Below are 21,865 nucleotides of genomic sequence, written 5' to 3'. Positions count from 1 at the left end.
TAAACGAAAACGCTTTTTTCATGCATTTGTCATTTGTCTTCACTATCGGAAAGCCATATCAAAAGCAGCTCCACACGTACAAGGATCACAGCGAATACTACAGACTGATTACGACATTAAGTACGGAAATTTTTGTCAACAAAGGGGGGGGGACAACAACTTTTAGCCTCCTACATAGCCGTGCAGCCTCATAACGATAACTTACACGAAAAAAATAAGTTCCGCTAAACCTTAACTTCAACTTGCGCACAAAAAAATTCGACGGAAAAAAAATATCAATAACACAAACCGAAGTCCTGAAAATAAAAATTAAATTTTTTCTGATGGTAAGATATTGGTCCGTTCCGTTCTTTGCAAAAATGATAACAATGCCTGAATGATAACTTAATATTCGTGATTTTAATAAACTGTGTTGACTGCATAACTTCATGCCATATGAGGGCCGTTTACATGTGCAATATTGCGGTATCATAGGGAGTTCGGACACCCGTTTGAAGACTTTTTTCCCGCGTAGGGAAAAAGGAGTAAAGAAAGAGCAAGAAATAATTACACTCTCTTGGATTTTTGCGGAGCAGACCAGCACCTCCTACAGACAGAAGGCCTCTGCACTGTTTGCCATAAACGTCATTCAGATTACCTAGTAAGTTTGCCATATTTTGAAACACAGCATCCTATTTCGTTTCTTCTTATTTTGGCGTAGAATCTTCCTGATTGGCTCACAAATACCGCATAGTGATTGCACGAGAAGGGAATTTTTACCGTATTGAATACCGTATAGTGATTGGATGTGGAGCATAGAAATAGTCAATTCTGAGCCCGGTCATTTCTTTTCCTCGCAACGATGATAGTGGCACGAGTAGGGAATTTTTTTCCCCTGAATATTCTGAGGGAAAATGGACTACTTACTGACGTCACAAGCAGACTGTGGAGGCCTTCTATCTCTAGGAAGTGGAAGTGCTGAGCAGACACCTTTCACATGAACCTTTGCGATTTTTTCCCTGTTGCGGAGTGAAGGAAACCGGATTTTTCATGTCCAATGTAAACTGGCCCGTGATTGTTTATGTGATTGAACAACCAATTTTACTTCAAGAACTATAACAGATAGTTTTGTTTTTATTTGATAGGTGAAGCACGGGGGTCTCCCAGCACAACTCTTTTTCTGTCGTATATACAGTAATAGCGCCTTATTGTTACACTGGAACCACCACTGCCATCTACAAGAAGTAAAAATAATAAACATCTTAAAATATCGTATTGCCCGTTAGTTTCAATTATGTACACAATCGACACACTGAAAAAGCAATTGCTAAAATTTTGCGATAAACATAAAAATGCAGTGACCGATGGCATGGGTGCATAAATTTTACACCAGTGTTGAGTATAAAAACAAACAAAATATAATTTTATTTAATATATTTCGATACCGCACACCGGTTATGAATGAACAACCAATTTTTCTTCGAGAACTATAACAGATAGTTTTGACGTTATTTGGTAGGTGGCAGCAGGGGTCCCAGCGCAACTCTTTCTTCCCTAATATGGTCAATTTCATGATTCCATACTGCAAACCAGTTATGAATGAACAACTAATTTTTTACTAAGAGAATCATAACAGATAGTTTTGTTGTTATTTTATAGGTGACGTCCCAAAGCTGTTTCTCTAATGCAGTTGTTCTCAGCCTTTTTGACCCACACACGAGACCTTTTTAATCTATAACTTTTATGACGGAGTCCCGTAGGCCTCTCTTTTTCATTTATTTATCAAATTTACTGATTTATTGTCCCGGTGTGGCTGCGGAGCCCCCAAGTATTCTGTGGAGCGCAGGTCAAGAACCCCTGCTCTAATGCATAATAATGATGGAGTATAATATAATAAGGCAGCAAGGTTTAGTAATTTTCCTCCCATTATGTTTTTCTTTTCCTTCGCCGGTTCGCAAATTATTTCTCCCATTTATGCCGGTCCGCGAAATTGTTCACTTGATTTCATTGGTCCGTAAATAAAAATGGGTTGAAGAATACTAGCCTATGAGATGGGGTCACACGCACAAATGCTTATTATGACTTCTTTTTTTTTTGGCAGCGGACAACTTTCGCCCGTACCTCACATCATTCCAAAGCAATGACAACACCGACTACATCAACGCTGTCTTCGTTGACGTGAGTGTTAAGCCATTTCAATTATTTACGATACGCGTGTACAGAGTGTCCCAGAACTCTACCTACAGGTTACACGTCAAGACGAACAATTTCTCCAGTGGAACCCGGGGTAGCAAAGGACATTTTTTTTTTCGTACGTGCATGTTCACATGCAATTTAAACCAGTGACGATAAAAAAAGGTAGTAATAAAAAACTGGGGGTTAAGAGTGTGGCACTCACATAACACCGTTAGAGAGGGACGAAAGCGACTGTATTTTGTCTCCGTAATCGGCTGTGACTGTGAGGAAGAGAAAAAAATTCCATTATCACACCGTATATGTAATTTCCCGGTCGCTCCTTATGATGTGAGCGAGGTTCCTATAATTTTGCGACTTCTGAAGTGGGGTAAAGCACGCATACTGCGGATAATTTGTTTGCGACCAATTAGCTGAATAATTAACTAAATTGGGAAATTTGTTTGTCTTGACGTGCACTATCACCCGTCTCATTCTGAGGAAGAGCTCTGGAACAACCTAATAAATATTTTGATCAACTTTCTATTCTTTGGTTCAAAGGGTTACACGAGGTCCAAGGAATACATCGCCACCGAGTGGCCTCTTCAGAGCACCGTGCAGGATCTCTGGTCTCTGACGTACGACCACGACTGCAATTCCATTATCGTGCTCTGCAGTCCACCTCCATCGAGCGTAAGTTTCACTCACTTCATATGTATCGAATCATTGTATATTTTTTAGTGCATAAATATTAACATATATTAGCTGAATAATTAACTAAATTGGGAAATTGGGCAATGGCTAAAATTGACAATGGTCGATAGAGCCTGGGCGGTGCACGGAATGAAATGAAATGAAATGTCGTAGACCCTCACACAATAAACAATGGAAAATCAGCACTCTATTACGTTAGTGAACTGAGAGTGCGCATGAGCAGTCAGTTGTCTGTCAATCTCTGGAATTGTCAGCCGTGAACGAGAACATTATAGCTTGTAATTTATTCACGAATGCGAATGAATTAATTCATTTAAAATTTTGAAATCAGCTTCTTTAAATAAATCACTCATTTAAAATGCAATATGTGAGGTTTGAATTCCATGGATACGTAATAATTTTTCCGCTCAAATAAATAAATATATATATATACACTCATGTCCATAAATTAAGGATAATGTCAGCTCCGGCAAATAAAGGTTCAGAAACAAAACAAACGTTACTCATTGATAAAGCCCATTTATTAAACAAAAACGATGGTGTATGTATGATACCATTCATAAAAACTACGATTTTTGCTCCCTGGAGCAATTGTAAAAAATATCTCCTTTACAAAAACTTACTATTACATGGTTGGTATGATGGTTAATACATTGTATGTCTCCCATGCGATGAAATACAGTTCGTACAACGCCTAGGCATGCTGAGTATCAAATTATCGATCTGATCTTGGGGAACATCACTCCACTCAGCAAGCAATGCTCTCCGAAGTTCCGGTACACGTGTAGGAGGTGGTTGACGGGCTGCAACTCGTCGGCCAAGCATGTCCTACACATGCTCTATCGGATTCAAGTCAGGTGAGAATGCTGGTTATTCCATACGGGTTATATCCTCAGATTCAAGGCATTCGTTTACGATGTTTGCTCGGTGAGGACGGGCGTTGTCATCCATAAACACAAATTCTGCACCCATGGCACCCCTAAACAAACGTACATGTTGTTCCAGAATGACGTCCCGATAAATTTGGGCTTTCATGGTTCCGGTTTGAACATGCAGATCTGTTCTGGAACCCAGTATAATTCCACCCCAAACGAGCAATGCTGCACCACCGTAACGGTGTCGTTCAGTGATGTTGTCTTGGTGGTAACGGGTACCTGGCGTTCTCCATATGAAAGTCCGACGTGAATCAGACTGCAAGCTAAACCTGGACTCGTCGGAAAACATCACACAAGCCCACTGTGACGATGTCCACATTGCATGTTCTCTACTCCAGGCTAATCGCTGCCGACAGTGAGTTGCCGTGAGCGGAACACATCTGACAGGCCTGCGAGCATATAGACCAATATCTCCCAAACGTCTGTACACGGTTTGCCTTGAAACTGTGGTACCCGTGGCTGCAGATAGTTGACGAGACAGGTCGGATGCTGTGCTCCGTCTGCTTCTTTTGGCAGTTACTGCCAAATACCGGTCTTCATTCGGCGTTGTAACTCGGGGGCGACCTGTACTGTAACGTCTACTGACATTTCCGTTATCTTGGAATCGTTGCCAAAGCTTAGAGATGACACTTTGGGCAATTCCAAGTTCCTCGGATACTTCCATCTGAGTACGCCCACATTCCAGGCGGCCGATAATTCTACCACGTAAAAAATCATCCACATGCGTCCTCTGTGTCATAACTATTCGCTTATGGCACTGAGCGCCTTACAGAACTCTTGTGAACAATTTTACTCCTTTGCCACCATTCCTTATATACCCCCCCCCCTCTTACTCTCGTCATTGTGACGTACTATCGGCATCATCTGGTGGCTTCCTGAAATTTGCATATCATTCTTGCAGATGTGTGTGATAATTCCACAGGTGAAATTTTTACTTTAGATTTCGATTTCCGTGTGATTCTGAATTATCCTTAATTTATGGACATGAGTGTATATATAATTACTCTAAATCATACAGTACTTGAAGTGACGTCCTAATTTAACTCTCAAAAATTTGAACCAGATCTCATTTTCATGAGGCCCTCTACACTTGAGGGCCGTGACCGGGTGGACCCATGCGTTAAGACGGCACTGAGGTTGAATTTGTTGGTTTTCACTGGGCTCCGCCCTGATCTTTAACCCACAATTTTTTTGCGCTTCCTTTATTACAATAATAATAATAATCTTTATTTTTTAGGGCCAATTGCCCCGTTACAAGGAAACAAGGTGAACAGTTAAATTTTTGTTTTATATGAAATGCATAGAAAAAAAAAAATATATATATATATATATATATGTATATACAGTATACGTATATGCAAACAAAAAGAGGGAGTAAAAACGAAAAAAAAAATAAATAAAAAAATAATAAACATGTGAGAAGCATGCATGGTTATACATTCGACTAAATTAAAAGAAATATATACATATATATTAAAGATTAAAAGGAAAAAAAAAATACACAAGTCAGAACTCGGAAGTTGTGCACAAATTAATACACACACACACACACAAATATATATACACACAGGGCCGCAACCAGGGGGGGAGCAGGTGGGCCTCGTGCCCTGGACCGGAGGGGGAGAAGAATTTATTCTCAGATCTCTCCTTCAACACTACAAGGAGGCGCCAAAATGAGCACCTGCCCCGGGTGACCAAGCATCCAGTTGCGGCCCCACATACAAATACGTATACACATACACAGACATATATATTAAACATGTTTAAAAATTGAGATGCAAGATAGAGTCGAACAGGAAAGTACAAAAAGAATGAGAAAAAAAAAATAATGAAAAAAAAAAAAACACAAAAAGCAAACAAATTTATTCAAGGGGGAAAAATTAACAATAGAATGCGGGATCGGGGGAAATAAAATAGCAGATTGTGTGTTCATTGCCTTCCCTTTACCCGAGGATTTCGCCGCTGTGGTGGTCGAGTGGTTATAGTGCCGGACTCGTGATGCGAGGATCCGGGTTCGAACCCCACAGTGGTGGTCGGCTGAAGTTGGTTTTCTGTGGTTCCCAACTTCAAGGCGCAAATGCGAGCCGATCTCCCCGTTAAAAAGTCTCGCCACAGAGAGCAACAGTCCTACAACGGTAAATCATTCAACCATAACACTTCACTCATAGTTAGAAAAACTGGGGGCAGATGACAGCACTACACATAACAAGCATTACACAGAAACAAAGTTTACGTCAGGTTGCACTACACGTACACGCACATTCCCGCATGTACCGATTCGTTGGGGGTTCGTTGGGGGGTTCCGCGGGGGGGAGGTGCATGTATGGTGTAGCAGTAGTAGGTAGGGCCTCCAAAAAATGGCTCGGGGATCCATGATGTTCTTAAGTCAGCCACCTCGTTGGGCAATTTGCCTGTTGTGGCGTCGTATTTGTATTTTTTCAGAACATCTATATGCAGGGTGATTATAAAAAACCTATCCCGACATATGGGCCCCTAACTATCATACCATTCACAGAAACTGAATGGCATTTTGGCATAAGGTATTTTGATGTATGCGCTCAATAATGATATGGAAAACAACAGTGTCACTCTAACAGTTACGGTTACAGTGAGAAAATTTCGAAAATATCAAATGGCAACACCAATTTTTTTGTATTGGAATGTGATCTCCATTGTGAAAAACCCTAAATAGCGTTCGAACGGCAACTGTAGCATGAAAATCACCGGCGGTAGATAGGCTAAAAGTGAGGACAACCAATAAGGACAGAGAAGCAGCATAAAATAAAGCATTTTATTGTGTTTCACAAATTTTCTACATGACCTTGTGGAGGACTAATCAGGCTGGGATCTCAGCCGAAGAAACGGTGTGACGAAGAATGAAACGAACATTAATGCTCTGGTGCATGGTAAAGTCCTTTTTACTTTTTCCTTGCCTAGCTCCGGGGATTTTCGTGCTGCAGGTGCCATTCCAACGCTATTTAGTGTTTTTCAGTATGGAGATCGCATTCCAATACAAAAAACTTGGTGTTGCCATTTGATATTTTCAAAATTTTCTCACTGTAACCGTAACTGTTAGAGTGACACTGTTGTTTGCCATATCATTCTTGAGCGCATACCTCAAAATACCTTATGCCAAAATTTCATTCAGTTTCTGTGAATGGTATGATAGTTAGGGGCCCATATGTCGGGATAGTTTTTTTATAATCACCCCGTATATTCCCTCGCTCTCTGCTAAAATAAAATTTCTTAGTTTTAGGATAGACAGGAGAAAGTTTACGATTTGGTGGTATTTTTTATGTCTGTATGTTAGAAAGGAATGTATATTATCATCGATCAGGATATTAGGAAAATATTTTTTCCTGTAATACTTATAAGTCGGACATTCCAAAATTACACGAGACCATGTTTCTAATTTTTTCAAATTGCAGAAATTACAATCTTTGTCAGGAGATATTTTGAAAGTTTTGCCCCGTATAAATATAGAATTTTGCAACGTTCTGAGTTGAAAGAGGGCCCATTTAATCGACAAATCAATTTTCGAGAGTACATAATCTTCCGCAAAGAGAGTTTTAATAAACCTGTAGTGTGAATTTCTTATGCTATTTTCCATTGCGGTCATATCCTTTTGAATATTTGGGTCAATATAAACTTACAAAATTTGGGGCAGATATTTTGCAGCTATGGTAGAGTCCTGCGAAAACCTGACGAAAGCAAATCCAGAGCTTTCCAAAAGAAGTTTGAGATCTGAGGTCCAGTTAAAATTATTTTCTGTAATTGAGTTACTAAAAAAATGCAGATAAGAGATCTTACAAAATCTAGATTCAGGCATTTTAAGAATGCGTATCCAGTATTTAATTATCAATTTTATGAACGTCACAGATAAGGCAGTGTAACCGATTTCTAATCTTATCATATAACCTGGTGTGTATTTGGAGAGATTGAACAATTTTTTTACAAAAATGCAGAAACATTGTTCTAGAGGGTTGAGATAATGGATTGACCAGATGGGAGAACCATAAGAAAAAACTGAGGTTACCATACTATTAAACAGTTTAAGCCAACCAAATGGGGAGTTAATTTGAGCACCTGTAAGGGCCACAGTGCGTTCATTGCAGATGTACCCTTGGCAAGGAAGTGATTTTTTGCTACATAAAAAAAACCAGAAGAGGAAAAGGGGATTCTCTCCAAGATAGGTGTAAGAACCAACTGTACCCAGTTTTTTATTTTGACAAAAGAAGACCTCATGCTTAGAGCGTTTACCACCTTTACAGAAAACCATAACTTTTGTTTTATTGACATTGACTGTGAGTTTGAAGTCATTGCTGAATTTTTCGAGGATATAAATTTTTTTTCTTAAATTTACTGGTGAATCCGCCGAAATTACTGCGACATCCGCATATAGTAGAATGTTAAGTGGCATGCCGCTAGGAAATGCTAAGTCCGAGATTCCAGCTGAATTCAAACGGGTAATAAGAGTGTTCAAAAAAAGTGAAAAAAGTAAAGGGCTCTCAACCTCTCCCTGAAGTACACCTGTGTTAACCTCAAACGCCTGTGTTAAGCCTTCTGAGCATCGAACTCTGGCGGAAGCCTTTCTATAGAGATCCACCAGAATCAATACAAATTTTTCACTCAAATTAAGTTCTCGGAGTACTAACCACAAAATTTGATGGTTCACTGAGTCAAAAGTGCTCTTGAAATCAACGAAATCAGCATAAAGCTTTCCTCTTTTTCTCTTAAGTTTATGTTGCACAAAATAGTTTAGAACAAATGCCTGATCTATGCAACCATAGCATAGCCCTTTCTAAAACCAGCCTGTTCTTCTAAAAGGACATTGTGTACACTTAACCAGCTTAAGAGTCTTGAGTTTAAAATTGATGTAAAAAGTTTGGCGATCACGGGTATTAACGAGATTGGTCTGTAATTCGAGAGGCTGTTAAGATCACCTTTTTTGTATATTGGGCAAATAATTATTTCAATCCAGGAGTCGGATATATTGCTTGCACTGTAAATTTTATTGAATATATTAGTAACAGTCAAAAGAGAGGATTCTTTGAGGTACTTGAAAAACTCTGGTTTTAAACAGTCCCAGCCAGGAGCTTTACCACATTTCAAGTTTTGAATCACACTTTTAAGTTCACAAACAGTTATATCGGAATCTAAAATAGGGTCAATTGGGTTGATAACATTATGAGAGAGAGTGTTGATCGGAATTGGATCATCTCCCGCAGGAAACATTCAAGAAAAATAGTTGTACCATGTGGTTAAATCAATATTAGAGATACAGGAGATTTTTTTCTTTCTATATTTATTAATAACTTGCCAAAAGGATTTTGAGTCTGTATAATGAGTTAGTCGATTGTTCGGGCTATCAAAATACTCCGTCTTTTTTATTTTACACAGTTTCTTATAAGCGTTACGTTTCGATTGAAGTTAATGATGAGTATTATAACACTTGTATAAAACTTTTGAAAGTTTCCATAATTCCGTTCTAGCAATATTACACTCATCATCGAACCAGCCCTGAGATTTCGACGCTTGAGATCGCCTAAGGATGTTTGCTTTAAATATTAAACTATATTTTGTTGCAGCTTGCGTAAGATATGGGATAAAATCTTGCGGATTCACGTCAGGGCTAGTGGAAAAATGAGTTTCGACGAAGTTCAAATATTGTTTGCCTCTGTCATCCTCCCAAACAGATTTATTAAATTGAACGCATTCCCCACGTCTTTCAGAACAATTTATGTTGGTCATATGTAGGGTCGCTTTAATGGGAAAGTGATCAGAGCCCAATTTATAGATCACTTGAAAATCGACCGTATGAGCATACACATTTCGAGACAATTATATAATCAACTACGCTGGCTCCATTTTGGCTTAAAAATGTATAATTCCCTTGATCATCGTGGATGAAAGCACTGTTTAAGATAAATAGGTTATCTAACACACAAAACTGATTCAAGAGTTTACCTCTGCAATTTGTAATGAGATCTTTGGAGTTACGATGAATAAGATCATCATCGAAAAATACGAGATGCTCATCGGCCGACCCTCCTGTGTGAGCGTTCACATCACCCAAAATTATAATATTCTCAAAGCCTAAGCTGCTCAAGAAATCGGTAAAATTTTCAAAATCTTCATCGTACCTTGGGATAGGAGGAAAATAACAACATGCAATTAGTAAATTTTTAAAATCAAAATATTCAGCAGAAAGGAGAATAAAAAAACTGGTTATTTTTAAAATATTCACATTAGTTATTTTACGAGGGTCATATCCAAAAATCAGGCCGCCACTTCGTCTACCCTGATGCGCTTTAACAGCCAAACTTTGAATCGTTTTAAAATTTTGTAATCGATCGGACAAACGGAATTCCGAAGTGTGCCAAGTTTCTACCAACGAAAAAAAATCAAGGTTTCTAAAATCTTCCAAAAAATCGGGGTATTCACACTTATTATATAAGCCGGCAATATATTAGTAAAAATTTTGTTACTTAGATCAATGCCACAGGATGAACCATTGTCGGTGGGGGAAAGAATATTACTTTCAGAAACACTCAAGCGAACACGATCTCTCGTTTTGTAAACAGGGTGACCCATATTCATAAATTTGAAAGTTTTACTATATTAGTGCATTCGGGATTACAAATGTAAATTTCGTCATTAATTATCAGTTTATCCATCGAAATTCTAGCGCTCTTGCCGTTTGAGATAGCCTTTTTTCTCTCAGTGTTCAATATACGCCTTTTTTTCCGCATATCAGATGAATAGTCCTGGCAGACCGAGATATTGTATGATTTTAGGTCTTTCCATTTTTGCAAAATCACGTTTCGGTCATCTGTTGATGAAATTTTGGCGATGATCGGTGATGGCTTTTCCTCAGTGGATCTTCCCAGTCTGTGTGCTCTGTCAATACCTCTAGAGCTACCGTCTGCTCTAGAACAGTGGTTCTCAACCTTTTTTTGTCCATGGCCCCCTTTCAACCATTTCTTATTCCTGTGGGCCCCCTCTTGCGAACATGAATAATTTTCTAACACCCCCCCCCCCCCGTCCGTCCGTCTTTCCATTAGAAGATAGTTATCCAAAAATTGTCCGAAGTATATAAATATGTTTGAATTTAATTTGATTAATTTTTAATTTATGAAAATAACGAAAGAGCAAAATAAACGTAATAGAATACAGTAACAACAAAAAAAATAGAATAAATTATTTTCAATCAATGTAAACTCTGCGCTTGAAGATGAGCCAATGTCATCAAGTTACTTGTGCTGGATGAAATTTGTATTATTTCAAATTACTTTATTTTTGTGTAAATTATTATGGTTTCGTTGAGAAAATGTCAGTTGTAACTTCCAAAATACGCATTCTTATAGTGATAAACATCGCAAAAAGTGGTAGCAAGCAGTTTTATTGATTTTATTCTCTTCATGACGATAAAAGTAGTAATGAGGGAGTACATACACACACACAAATGAATCACAATTGAAAAGTTCAACCTTTCACATCGTTTTCAACGATAATACATGTATCAAGGATATAGGTTTATGTTACCCCAAAACCCAATTGGAAAGTTGTTTCCCGGTCTCCAACAAAAAAAATTCATCGTTTCTAAGTACAATATTCACTGAGATATTCGAAGAAGGTTGGAAAAAAAGCATCATTAAATGCGAGGAAACCATTTTACCCGCATTTAATGCTGTTTTTTTTCCCCCAAATTTCCTCAATTTTTCGAATTCGCATATCTCGGTGAATATTGCACTTAGAAACGTGACATTATTTCAGTTGCCATCGGAAAAGACAGAGCAACAACTTCTTAATTGCGGTCTTTGGCACACGGGGATGGTATAAAAAGTTTTTTATTTTATTTTATAACTAGACAACCCCTTACAACATGAATGACATATCTGAGTTGGGCACGTGATTTGAATACTTTTTCTAGTTGGGTATGTCTTTAAGACTAACGGCTCGCAAGTAGTGTCATACGCCCTGTTACACATGCAGTCTGCATATACACGTAAAAAAATACAGTTGACTCCCGTTTTAACGAATGCCGTTATAACGGCAAAAATATCGTTTTAACGAAAACGTTTCTAATCCCCCCGGATAAGTTTACATAGGAACAATATAAAAATCTGAAATTTAACGAAATTTCTTTATTACTCCGGTCTCTTGGAGTTCATTATAACGGGGTTGACTGTATTCCCACCAAAAGAATCTGATATTTTTGCAATTTTTGATGTGAAAGCAGTCCTTTTTATAATGATTATGTCATTTTACTTTTATAAATTTAAGAAGGAAACAAAAGAAAGGGTGGGGAGAAAAAAAGAAAAATGGCCAAGGGGGCTCGGTTGTGCGTAAATGCCTTGAAATTCCACTTGTGCGCCTCTATATATAGCTCTATTAGCTATATTGACCTCTATATACAGCTCTTTCAATATTAAAATATTTCATTTATACGAAGCACAATTTCAGTTATTTGACAATTTCATTTTGACTCGAACTCCAAATCTTTGGCATTTAGACATAATTTAAAACTATCAAATCCACGAGGTTTTTGCAGATTGTGAAAAATGAGTCGCTGAATTGGTTTTGCATGCGTATTATCAACACTAAAAACCATAAATTTTAGGTTGACTGATACAAAGATACGCATTGAGCGGGTTATGGACATTTCAAAATGAAGACTTGCGTGAGAATTTATTGCACTTTTCTGAGAAATCAACAGACACAGTGAGTCTCAAATAAACGGATTTAAATAGCTTTAAATGTGGTCATACGCCATTTTAGAATTTTTTTTTTTCTAATGCCCACAACATTGTTCTTGCAGGATAGGAAAATTGCATTGAAATTATTTGGCATGTTGCAGGCCAGTAGTAGGCTTAGGTAGTAGGGCAGTTAATAGGAAGCATTACAGTATAGATTCAAAAAAACTTTAAAGATGTGATGTCAATCTTAGTCCTACTAAGTCCCAATACATTATCTGCTTGGATTGCATATAGAAACTAATCAGCAAACCAAATGACGTTAAGATCGTCTTAAATATGTTTAAAATCACGTTTTTCCTGTTAAATTGAAAGGAATGGCATAAGAACACTTGCGATTTTGAAACAACAGCAAATTTATGCAATTACAGTTTCTTAAGTTATACAGCAATTTAATTTCGCGGGTATTTTTCCTCATGTACGATGTGGTCTCTTGGATGGAGTTCGTTATAACTGAATTCGACTTTATTTCTTTTCAGTGGAGGCAATGGGTTGGCACACTTTTCCCCAAAAATTCATAAAAAAATACCCCAGAGAGAGCAATCATTCTTTATTCGATTTTTATAAATATATTCCCCATCAGACCACTCAGGTTTAGAAGTGCCGCGAGTTCGATACCCGGTTCGTCCTTGTCAGAAAACTTTCCTGACATAGGGGGTACAAAAAAAAATGGCGACTTGACCGCAGCGGAAAATTGCTACTGCAGGGAGTCTCCCATCGAGGGGGTTAGCGCACCAACCTCTCGATGAGTATAAGAAACAAGCCTGCCGTTCGGAATCGGCAATAAATTGTAGGTCCCGGGGTCTAATTAGCCCTCGTGTGCAGAAAATGACCGTGGTGCGACAAAAATTATCAATGATCAGACCACTCAGTGCCGGTTGAAGATAGCTTTGAGCTAAACTAGATGGCTATCCGTTGTAATTGCATGAAAACGATGGGGTTTTTTTTTTACAAATACAAATACACACAAGCTTTCATTTTTCACCCATCTACTTCTTGGATTGCATTTACTACCAGCACTCAAAAGAATGTCAATGAATGGTCAACAAATCTTTGTCTGTTTTCTTTATGGCAGCCCTCTTTGAATGAAAAGTCTTTGAACACACAATTTTCTGTCTTTACAGTTATTCCATTTTGCTTAAACCTCTTCTATAGTTTGTGTCAGGGCCTACTGTCACCCCCAAGTCGTAAAACCACCGAGATTACATGAACCACTTTTTTTATTTCCTTCCTCATGTTAATGTTACTTGAATAGCAGAAAAATTGCGAAAAATATATTCTATGCATTTTTTGTTTGAAATTAAATTTTTTTTAGTCAGAGTGACTAAAAAAATTTAATTCCACAAACTTCTTCGTCGCCCCCATATCAGTAGCCGTGGCTCCCCTTTCGCCAGATTTTCATTCGTGGCCCTCCTAGAATATCTTAGGGGGCCCCCCCTGAGGCCATATGGCCCCCGGTTGAGAACCACTGCTCTAGAAGGTATTGGCTCTGTCGATGTTGACCCGCGGAAAGCCCAGATTTTTACAGATTTCTTTGATTTTTTCCTTTGATGTTTCCCAGGTTTCTGATGATTGATCGCAAGGCACATTGAAGAATAGTACGTTTTCGCGGCGGGATCTGTTTTCAAGGTCATCGATTTTAGATTTCAGCCACGAAATCTCGTCGGATCGAGCAGAAATTACATATGATAAGTCATTAATTTTTGTAGATGAAGTGTTGCAAAGCGAATTTAGGTCATTCATTTGAGCTTCGATGTTATTGACTTTTTGTTGGAACGTGTCAAATTTGCCATCGAGTTTCCTGACAATTTCAAGGATCTCACGGAGTGTCAGGTTAGGTTCCCCTGCATCGGGAGAGAATTCACGTGGCCTTTTGTTGCTTGTACTCGAGTCATCATCTATCGAGAGGAAATTATCCAGCGTTGTCTGAGCATTCTGAGATGGAGGAGGTGTCCGGTTGAGTGATCCAGGGTTTAATTCCACGTCACCCGAACACAGCAACAATAAAGCACATCCAAAAAAAATGTTTCTTGTGACAAATCCTGACGCTGCGGGAATCGGTGTCAAAGTTACGCGTTCTGTCACACGACCCGAAGCACTGGAACTGCACAACAAAGAACGAGTGATGTCCTTTCTTCGAGTTTGAAAAATCACAGGATGCTCTCCACGTGCACAACAACGTGAGCGCCAGTAATTGCGTGAATAAAAACATGACGTAAGTGCAAAAAAAACACTAATAAAAAATAATAATTAAAATTTTTTAGAAGTTAAAATCATGTCCTTTTCGACAGGACACCAGGTATCAAAAATCTCTTAGTATTAATCAAAAAAAAATTAAATCTCCGAATCACTGAGCGAAAAAATCATGCGACCGATCCGTTTCCTTTATTCAATGACATCATGAAAATCCGTGTTTTCATTGGTCATTTGTATGAGGATCTACCGCAGGATTGAGACGCACGTTAAAAAATCACTCCTTCCCTTCAGTTGGCGCCCTAAAAAATCGACTCCCTTCAGTTGTCACCTTCTACGGCCGAGTAGTCACAGGATTCAAGAATGAAGCCGTCCAAATTGATATCTTTCACGCAGTCTTTGGATTTATGATTATAGTGGTTCTAAACATTTTTTTTTCTACTCCACACCCCAATGTATACGACTTATCTTCTTGCACTTTCTTGCGTATTACAAAAATTTAGTTTCTTCTGTAATTAATTACATTAATTATATCCATTAATTTATTTCTTTCAACTCTGTTACTTATTATTTTATGCTGTTTTAGACCAAAATTAATATATTTTGAGCTACAATTAAATATATTTTTAATAATTTCAAAAACTAAACCAAAAAAAAAAGTTACTACTTTTCGATATTTTTCGAAATTTGGAAAAAGATTCAATAAAAATAGTTCTTCACTCATTGATTCCAGTCAGAACAACTGATCGTACAGGTAGGCTCAGAAAGGGACTCTTCCCTTGATTTTAAAATAACTCGGGAGAACGGTGATCGATAGAAGAATAAAGCAAGCGCCATGTTTTTCTTGAAAGCCGTAAAAAATCTGATATAGAAGTTTCAAATATTACCAACAGAATTGGAGGGGGGCACTGTATGTTGTAATCGCAGTTTGTAGTCCGAGAAATAAGCTATAAACTGTCCTTTGCATGACTATGAATAAGTTATACAGAGCGCAAAATCAAAAGAAATTTTCAAAGATCTACATCTTCATCTTTGGGATCACTAATGGCGTGATCGCTATTAAAAAAACTGTGAATTTTTTTTCCTGTCATGTAAGAACCGCATTTAAGACCCCTCTATATATGAGTAGGTACATCTTTCATAGTGCTCTTAGTCATCTCGTAGGATCGGTCAATCTTCCAATTTCATTCTCACTCCCCCCCCCCCCCACCCTTTTTTCTCATGGTATTTTACACTAAGCAATTATTCAGGGAAATTTCCCAAAAATTCCCCTTTATTATTCTTCTGTATATTATACAATGTTATGCATTACCCTTCTTCACAACTTTTTTGATGATCCAGAATAAAAAGAAAAATAATATCACATTTTAACCTATAAAAGGTACAGGGTGATCAGCGAATAAGCCCTTATTTCAAAATTAAATATCTCTACAACAAAGATCAATAGAATTATGCGGTAAACTGTACGTTTATTAGCAAAACTGTAAGAATGCTGTACAGAAATTTCGAAAATTTAGTTTTTTTTTTAAATTTTTTAAAATTAAAAAAAAAAAAACTGGAGATTTTGGGGTTCCGAAAATCCTCATTTGTGTGAAGAGAAACCACTGCATTCGCCTAAAGTTACTGCATGGGCTGCGGTATGCGCCAGAGGCATTATCGGCCCCTTCTTCGTGCGAGAAACGATTGCTACTGAACGTTACGTTACAATTTTGGAACAATTTGTCAGCACACATGGCGCATACCGCAGTAACTTTAGGCGAATGCAGTGGTTTCTCTTCACACAAATGAGGATTTTCGGAACCCCAAAATCTCCAGTTTTTTTTTTTTAATTTTAAAAAATTTAAAAAAAAACTAAATTTTCGAAATTTCTGTACAGCATTCTTACAAATACAAATACAAATACAAATACAACGCCACAACAGGCAAAATGCCCAACGAGGTGGCTGATAAAAAGATGCCCATAAAAATATGGTTGTCATATGTTTCAAAAATACAGCAACCCAATTAAAAATGCAATTAACACAAATTACAAACAATATATACACATGAAAAAATATTATACAATGCCCATAAAGAATACTTATGGTTGTCTTATTCTAAGAATGGATAGCTTCTCGATTTACCCCAACATGTTTATCGTATTTCTTTTTAAACGTGTCAATTGTGTTACAATTTACTACCTCCGGGGGTAAGCTATTCCATTTATTAACAACCCTATTGGAGAAAAATTCCCTGCGACACCATAACCTTGCATTGTCCCTCACCAATCGATACTGGTGTCCCCTTGTAAAAGCAGTCGATTGGCGGTGTACTAAAAGTTCATGGTCCATCCTATCCATCCCATTGAAAATTTTGAACACTTCGATCATATCTCCTCGACACCTGCGTTCATCCAATGTAAACATATTCAAAAAATGAAGTCTTTCTTCATAACTCAAGCCCTGTGTGCCAATAAGGACACGCGTAGCTCTTCTCTGCACCCCTTCAACCAAGTCTATGTCCCTCTGTAGGTATGGTCTCCAAAACCTTACAGCATACTCCAGTCCAGGACGAACTAAGCCTCGAAAAAGCGGAAGAATGACTTTAGGAGAACGCGAAGAGACCTTTTTGAAAATGAGACCAAGCATTCTATTCGATTTTTTGACAACCGCTGAACAATGTTCAGAAAACTTAAGTCGCTCGTCAATGAGAATTCCCAAATCGGTGACTCTAGTTGCATCCGGGATAGTGACACCATTCAACTCGTAAGAGAACCGTGGGTTGTTCGAACCAAAATGAGCGACCATGCACTTATCTACGCTAAACGTCATGCTCCATTCATTTGCCCATGCTGCAATCTTGTTTAAGTTGGTCTGGAGCAACTCCCTATCGCTTTCATTCCCGATTACCCCCATTAGCTTCACATCATCTGCGAATTTGCTAGTAATTCCATCGATACCCTGATCGAGTTTATCGATAAAAAGTGAAAAAAGTATGGGGCCAAGGACACTTCCCTGAGGAACTCCACTTGTGACGTCTGTCCAACCAGAGAATTCCCCGTTCACCATAACTCGTTGCGACCTGTCTCTTAACCACGATTCTATCCAATTCAGCAAGTTGCCCCCTATTCCAATCTCGTGTAAACGCTTCAAGAGTTTGCCATGTTGGACCCGATCGAATGCCTTCTGGAAATCAAGGTAAACAACGTCGACATTTTTGCTCTTACCCAAAGCCTTAGTCACGTGATCATAGAAGCAAAGGAGGTTAGTTACACATGACTTCCCCTTCCTGAACCCATGCTGATTATCCGACAATACATTATTCTCGTCTATCCACTTCACAAACTGCCTTTTGATGATAATTTCCAAAATTTTCGAGAGGGAGCTCGTCAAACTCACTGGACGATAATTAGTCACCACTTCTCTACTACCCTTCTTAAATATCGGAACAACGTTAGCCAGTTTCCAATCTCTCGGGACGATACCCTCAGCAACACTACTCCTGTATATCTGTGCGACTGGCCCCAACAATTCATTAGCACCTTCCCTGAGAACCCTGGGATAGATATCATCTGGTCCTGGTGCTTTGCTTGCACATACATTTCTTAGAAGATTTAGGACCTCCACGTCTTCCACTTGAATATCGTTGAGCGTTTTATTACCCCATGCAACACCCGTATATCGAATATCATTATCTCCATTAAAAACCGACGCGAAAAAGTCATTGAAAGCACTACACATGCCTACATTGCTCTCTACTTTTGAGCCTCCTATCGAGAGGGGGCCAACTGTCCCCTTACATCCATTATTGACGTATCGAAAAAATGATTTTGGGTCAGAGCCAATGTTATCTGCCAACCTAGATTCAACTTGCTTTTTACTATCCCATCACAGTTACTATCCCTTACAGTTTTGCTAATAAACGTAGTTTACCGCATAATTCTCTTTGTTGTAGAGATATTTAATTTTGAAATAAGGGTGTGGTGAGATTCGATTTGTATTTTATCTCACAGATGGCGGCACTTGTAAAGCCGACGCCATTGGATTGTCGCGCGGGAAATCGCAAGAGAAGCGATCAAACCATCAAGAGCTTAACATGTCGCTCCGTAGATTTTTTATTTCGTCTTATGTTTCGTGTTGTAAATAAATAATTATTTTAAGAAATTAATCAATTATCCTGAATCCATCATTTTATCCAAATCACGCAACCTCATAACCCAAAGAATGGTGACCGCGGACTTCAAACAAGTTACAGTTTCTTCACTGCAGCACGAGGCAATCTACTGGCGTTTCCCGTGAGTGAACTTTCGCTTTCCGAAACTTGACATCACTTTTCCTGGATTTTCAACATGGAAGTAAGTGCCGTTCAGGTACCACTTTTTAACCACCATGATCCAGCGCTGTGGTTTATCATGTGTGAAAGCACTTTCGCTCTCGCTGTTCCGAAACCGATAACCGAATCTGTCACAAAGTACAACTATGTTGTCGCGAATCTGCCTCCGGAAAGTGCGGCTCTTGTCAGAGACATTCTCGTTAATCCGCCGGCCACGGATCCGTATGAAAGGCTGAAATCGGAACTGATTAAACGGTCGAGCGAGTCGTCGTCCACTCAACTTCGAAAGCTCTTAACATGCGGGTCATTGGGAGATCGGAAACCATCCGACATTCTCCGCGAATTGCGACGACGAGCGGAATCGCATTCTGTCTCCGACGAATTGCTGATGGAACTTTTTCTCCAACACCTACCGGCATCAACTCAGTCCATTCTCGCTGCTGTCACTCCACTCGTTCTCGAGAAAGCTGCTCAACTCGCCGACAAAATTCATGAAGTGAACCCTCAGCATGTTGACGCAGTTGAGAAACCGCAACAGCCGGATTCCGTCGCGCAACTTCGGGACGAAGTGGCTCAGTTACGCCGCGAGTTGAAAAACGTCCTGCGTTCGCGCAGCAACTCTCGCCAACGTACCTCACGTGCGCGCAGTCCACATCCACGATCGGAAAACTGCTGGTATCACAAGAAATTCGGCAACAACGCCAAAAAGTGCGTGTCGCCGTGCAAGTTTCAAAAAAACGGGGCGGGCGAGGAGTAATCGCGACATGCTCCTTGCCACAGGCATCTCGTCGCCTTTTTACCATGGACAGAAATTCCAAAATTCGATTCCTGATTGACACTGGATCCGATGTTTCTATCCTTCCAGCATCACCATCACAACGACGCTGTGACGCCACTATGAAGCTCTCTGCTGCTAATGCTTCATCCATTAGTGTTTATGGTCAAAAGAGGGTGACATTAGATTTCAATCTCCGTCGTAATTTCACTTGGACTTTCCTACTGGCTAATGTTTCCACATCCATCATTGGGGCAGACTTTCTGTTCAACTTTGATCTTGTTCCGGATCTCCGACGACGATGTTTGCTGGATAGGACAACAAAACTCAATACTGACTGTGATCTTCACATTGCAGAAGTTCACTCAATCAAACTCATCGAAGGTGACACCATCTACCACAGCCTTCTCAGCAAGTTTCCCGACATCATCAAACCACCACAACCAGGACAACCTGTGAAACACTCTGTCGTGCATCATATTGAGACTGTTGGTCCACCTGTGCATGCCAAACCAAGACGTCTAGCTCCTGATCGATTGAAAATCGTGAAGCAAGAATTTCAGCAGATGCTTGACCTCGGCCATTTACGACCATCTAACAGCTGCTATGCATCACCTCTGCACTTGGTCCCGAAAAAGGACAGTGATGAATGGCATCCAGTTGGTGATTACCGAGCTTTAAATGCACAGACTGTGAAAGACCGGTACAGTGTTCCAAATGTTCTGGACTTTACATCTGAATTGCATGGTAGTAAAATCTTTTCCCATATAGATCTCATTAGGGCCTATCATCAGATTCCTATACATCCGGAAGATGTCCATAAAAGTGCTATTATCACACCGTTTGGGTTGTTCGAGAGCACTCGAATGCAATTTGGCCTTTGCAACGCTGCAGCCACATTCCAAAGGTTTATTGACGAGGTCATTCGTGGACTTCCATTTGTATATGCCTTTGTTGATGACATACTGGTAGCCTCGAAATCACCAGAAGAGCACATCGAACATCTAAGGTTGTTATTCGAACGTCTGCAAATATATGGCCTCAGCATCAAGCCCTCTAAATGTGTATTTGGTGTTTCATCAATTGAATTTTTGGGTTACCAAGTTTCTGGATCTGGCATCGAGCCTTTAACAGATCGTGTTGATTGCATCCTGAACTTTCCTAAGCCAAACACCATCACTCAATTACGACGTTTTCTTGGTCTCTTCAACTTTTATCGTCGTTTTGTGCCCAGAGCTGCACACATCTTAACACCTCTACACAAGTTTTTGGAGGGAATAAAAAACAAAAAGAAATCCAAAAGAGCTACTCAAACCAAGCCAGCTGATATCCTTCAGTGGACTGATCCAGCCGAGCAAGCATTCATCGATGCGAAGCAAGCTTTAGCGGGTGCAACATTACTTCACCATCCAATTCCTGGTGCCAAGCTAAGTCTATGGGTTGACGCCAGTGATTTAGCAGTCGGTGGTTCGCTAATGCAATCAAATGGAAAAGGATGGGAACCCATTGCATTCCTGTCCATGAAACTGACAAAGAGTCAACAGAAGTTCTCCACTTACGACCGAGAACTGTTAGCAATGTACACTGCTGTCAAAAGATTCCGGCACATGCTAGACGGCCGTGAGTTCATAATTTTCACCGATCAGAAACCTCTCGTCTTCGCCTTCAAGCAAAATCCTGATAAATGCAGCCCACGTCAATGGCGACACCTCGACTTCATCTCGCAATTCAGCACTGATGTTCGTCATACTAAAGGTGCAGATAATGTGGTAGCTGACGCTCTTTCAAGAATAGAAATCAACTCGATTTCCAAATCACCATTCCTGGATTTTGACCTTTTTGCAACTGCTCAACGAGAGGATCCTGAATTAAAACAGTTACAGCAAGACAACTCTAATTCACTGACTTTCAAATCAATGCCAAGTCCATTTACCGCAACAGAACTCGTGTGTGATGTGTCTACAGGCTCACCAAGACCATTTGTTCCAGCAAGCTTCCGCAAGACTATTTTTCATCATTTCCACAATCTT

The 21,865-nt window shown here is 39.3% G+C and overlaps 1 protein-coding gene across 1 annotated transcript in view; it reads left to right on the top strand.

Annotated features, from left to right (window-relative positions):
- Nucleotides 1-21,865, top strand: part of LOC149065423 (receptor-type tyrosine-protein phosphatase kappa-like) — a 158,903-nt gene that overhangs the window by 113,207 nt on the left and 23,831 nt on the right. The window contains exons 11-12 of the mRNA XM_089254171.1: nt 2,081-2,157; nt 2,713-2,844. Coding sequence (XP_089110297.1) covers nt 2,081-2,157; nt 2,713-2,844 — 209 coding nt within the window. The remainder of the gene's footprint in view (nt 1-2,080; nt 2,158-2,712; nt 2,845-21,865) is intronic.

The sequence above is a fragment of the Pholcus phalangioides genome, unplaced genomic scaffold (genome assembly GCF_987345545.1).
Source record: "Pholcus phalangioides strain wild (caught in Gottingen) unplaced genomic scaffold, Ppha-v1.0 ptg000040l_1, whole genome shotgun sequence".
NCBI classification, from domain to species: Eukaryota; Metazoa; Arthropoda; class Arachnida; order Araneae; family Pholcidae; genus Pholcus; species Pholcus phalangioides.
Note: the sequence above shows the minus strand (reverse complement) of the source record. Positions and strands in the feature narration are given on the sequence as shown.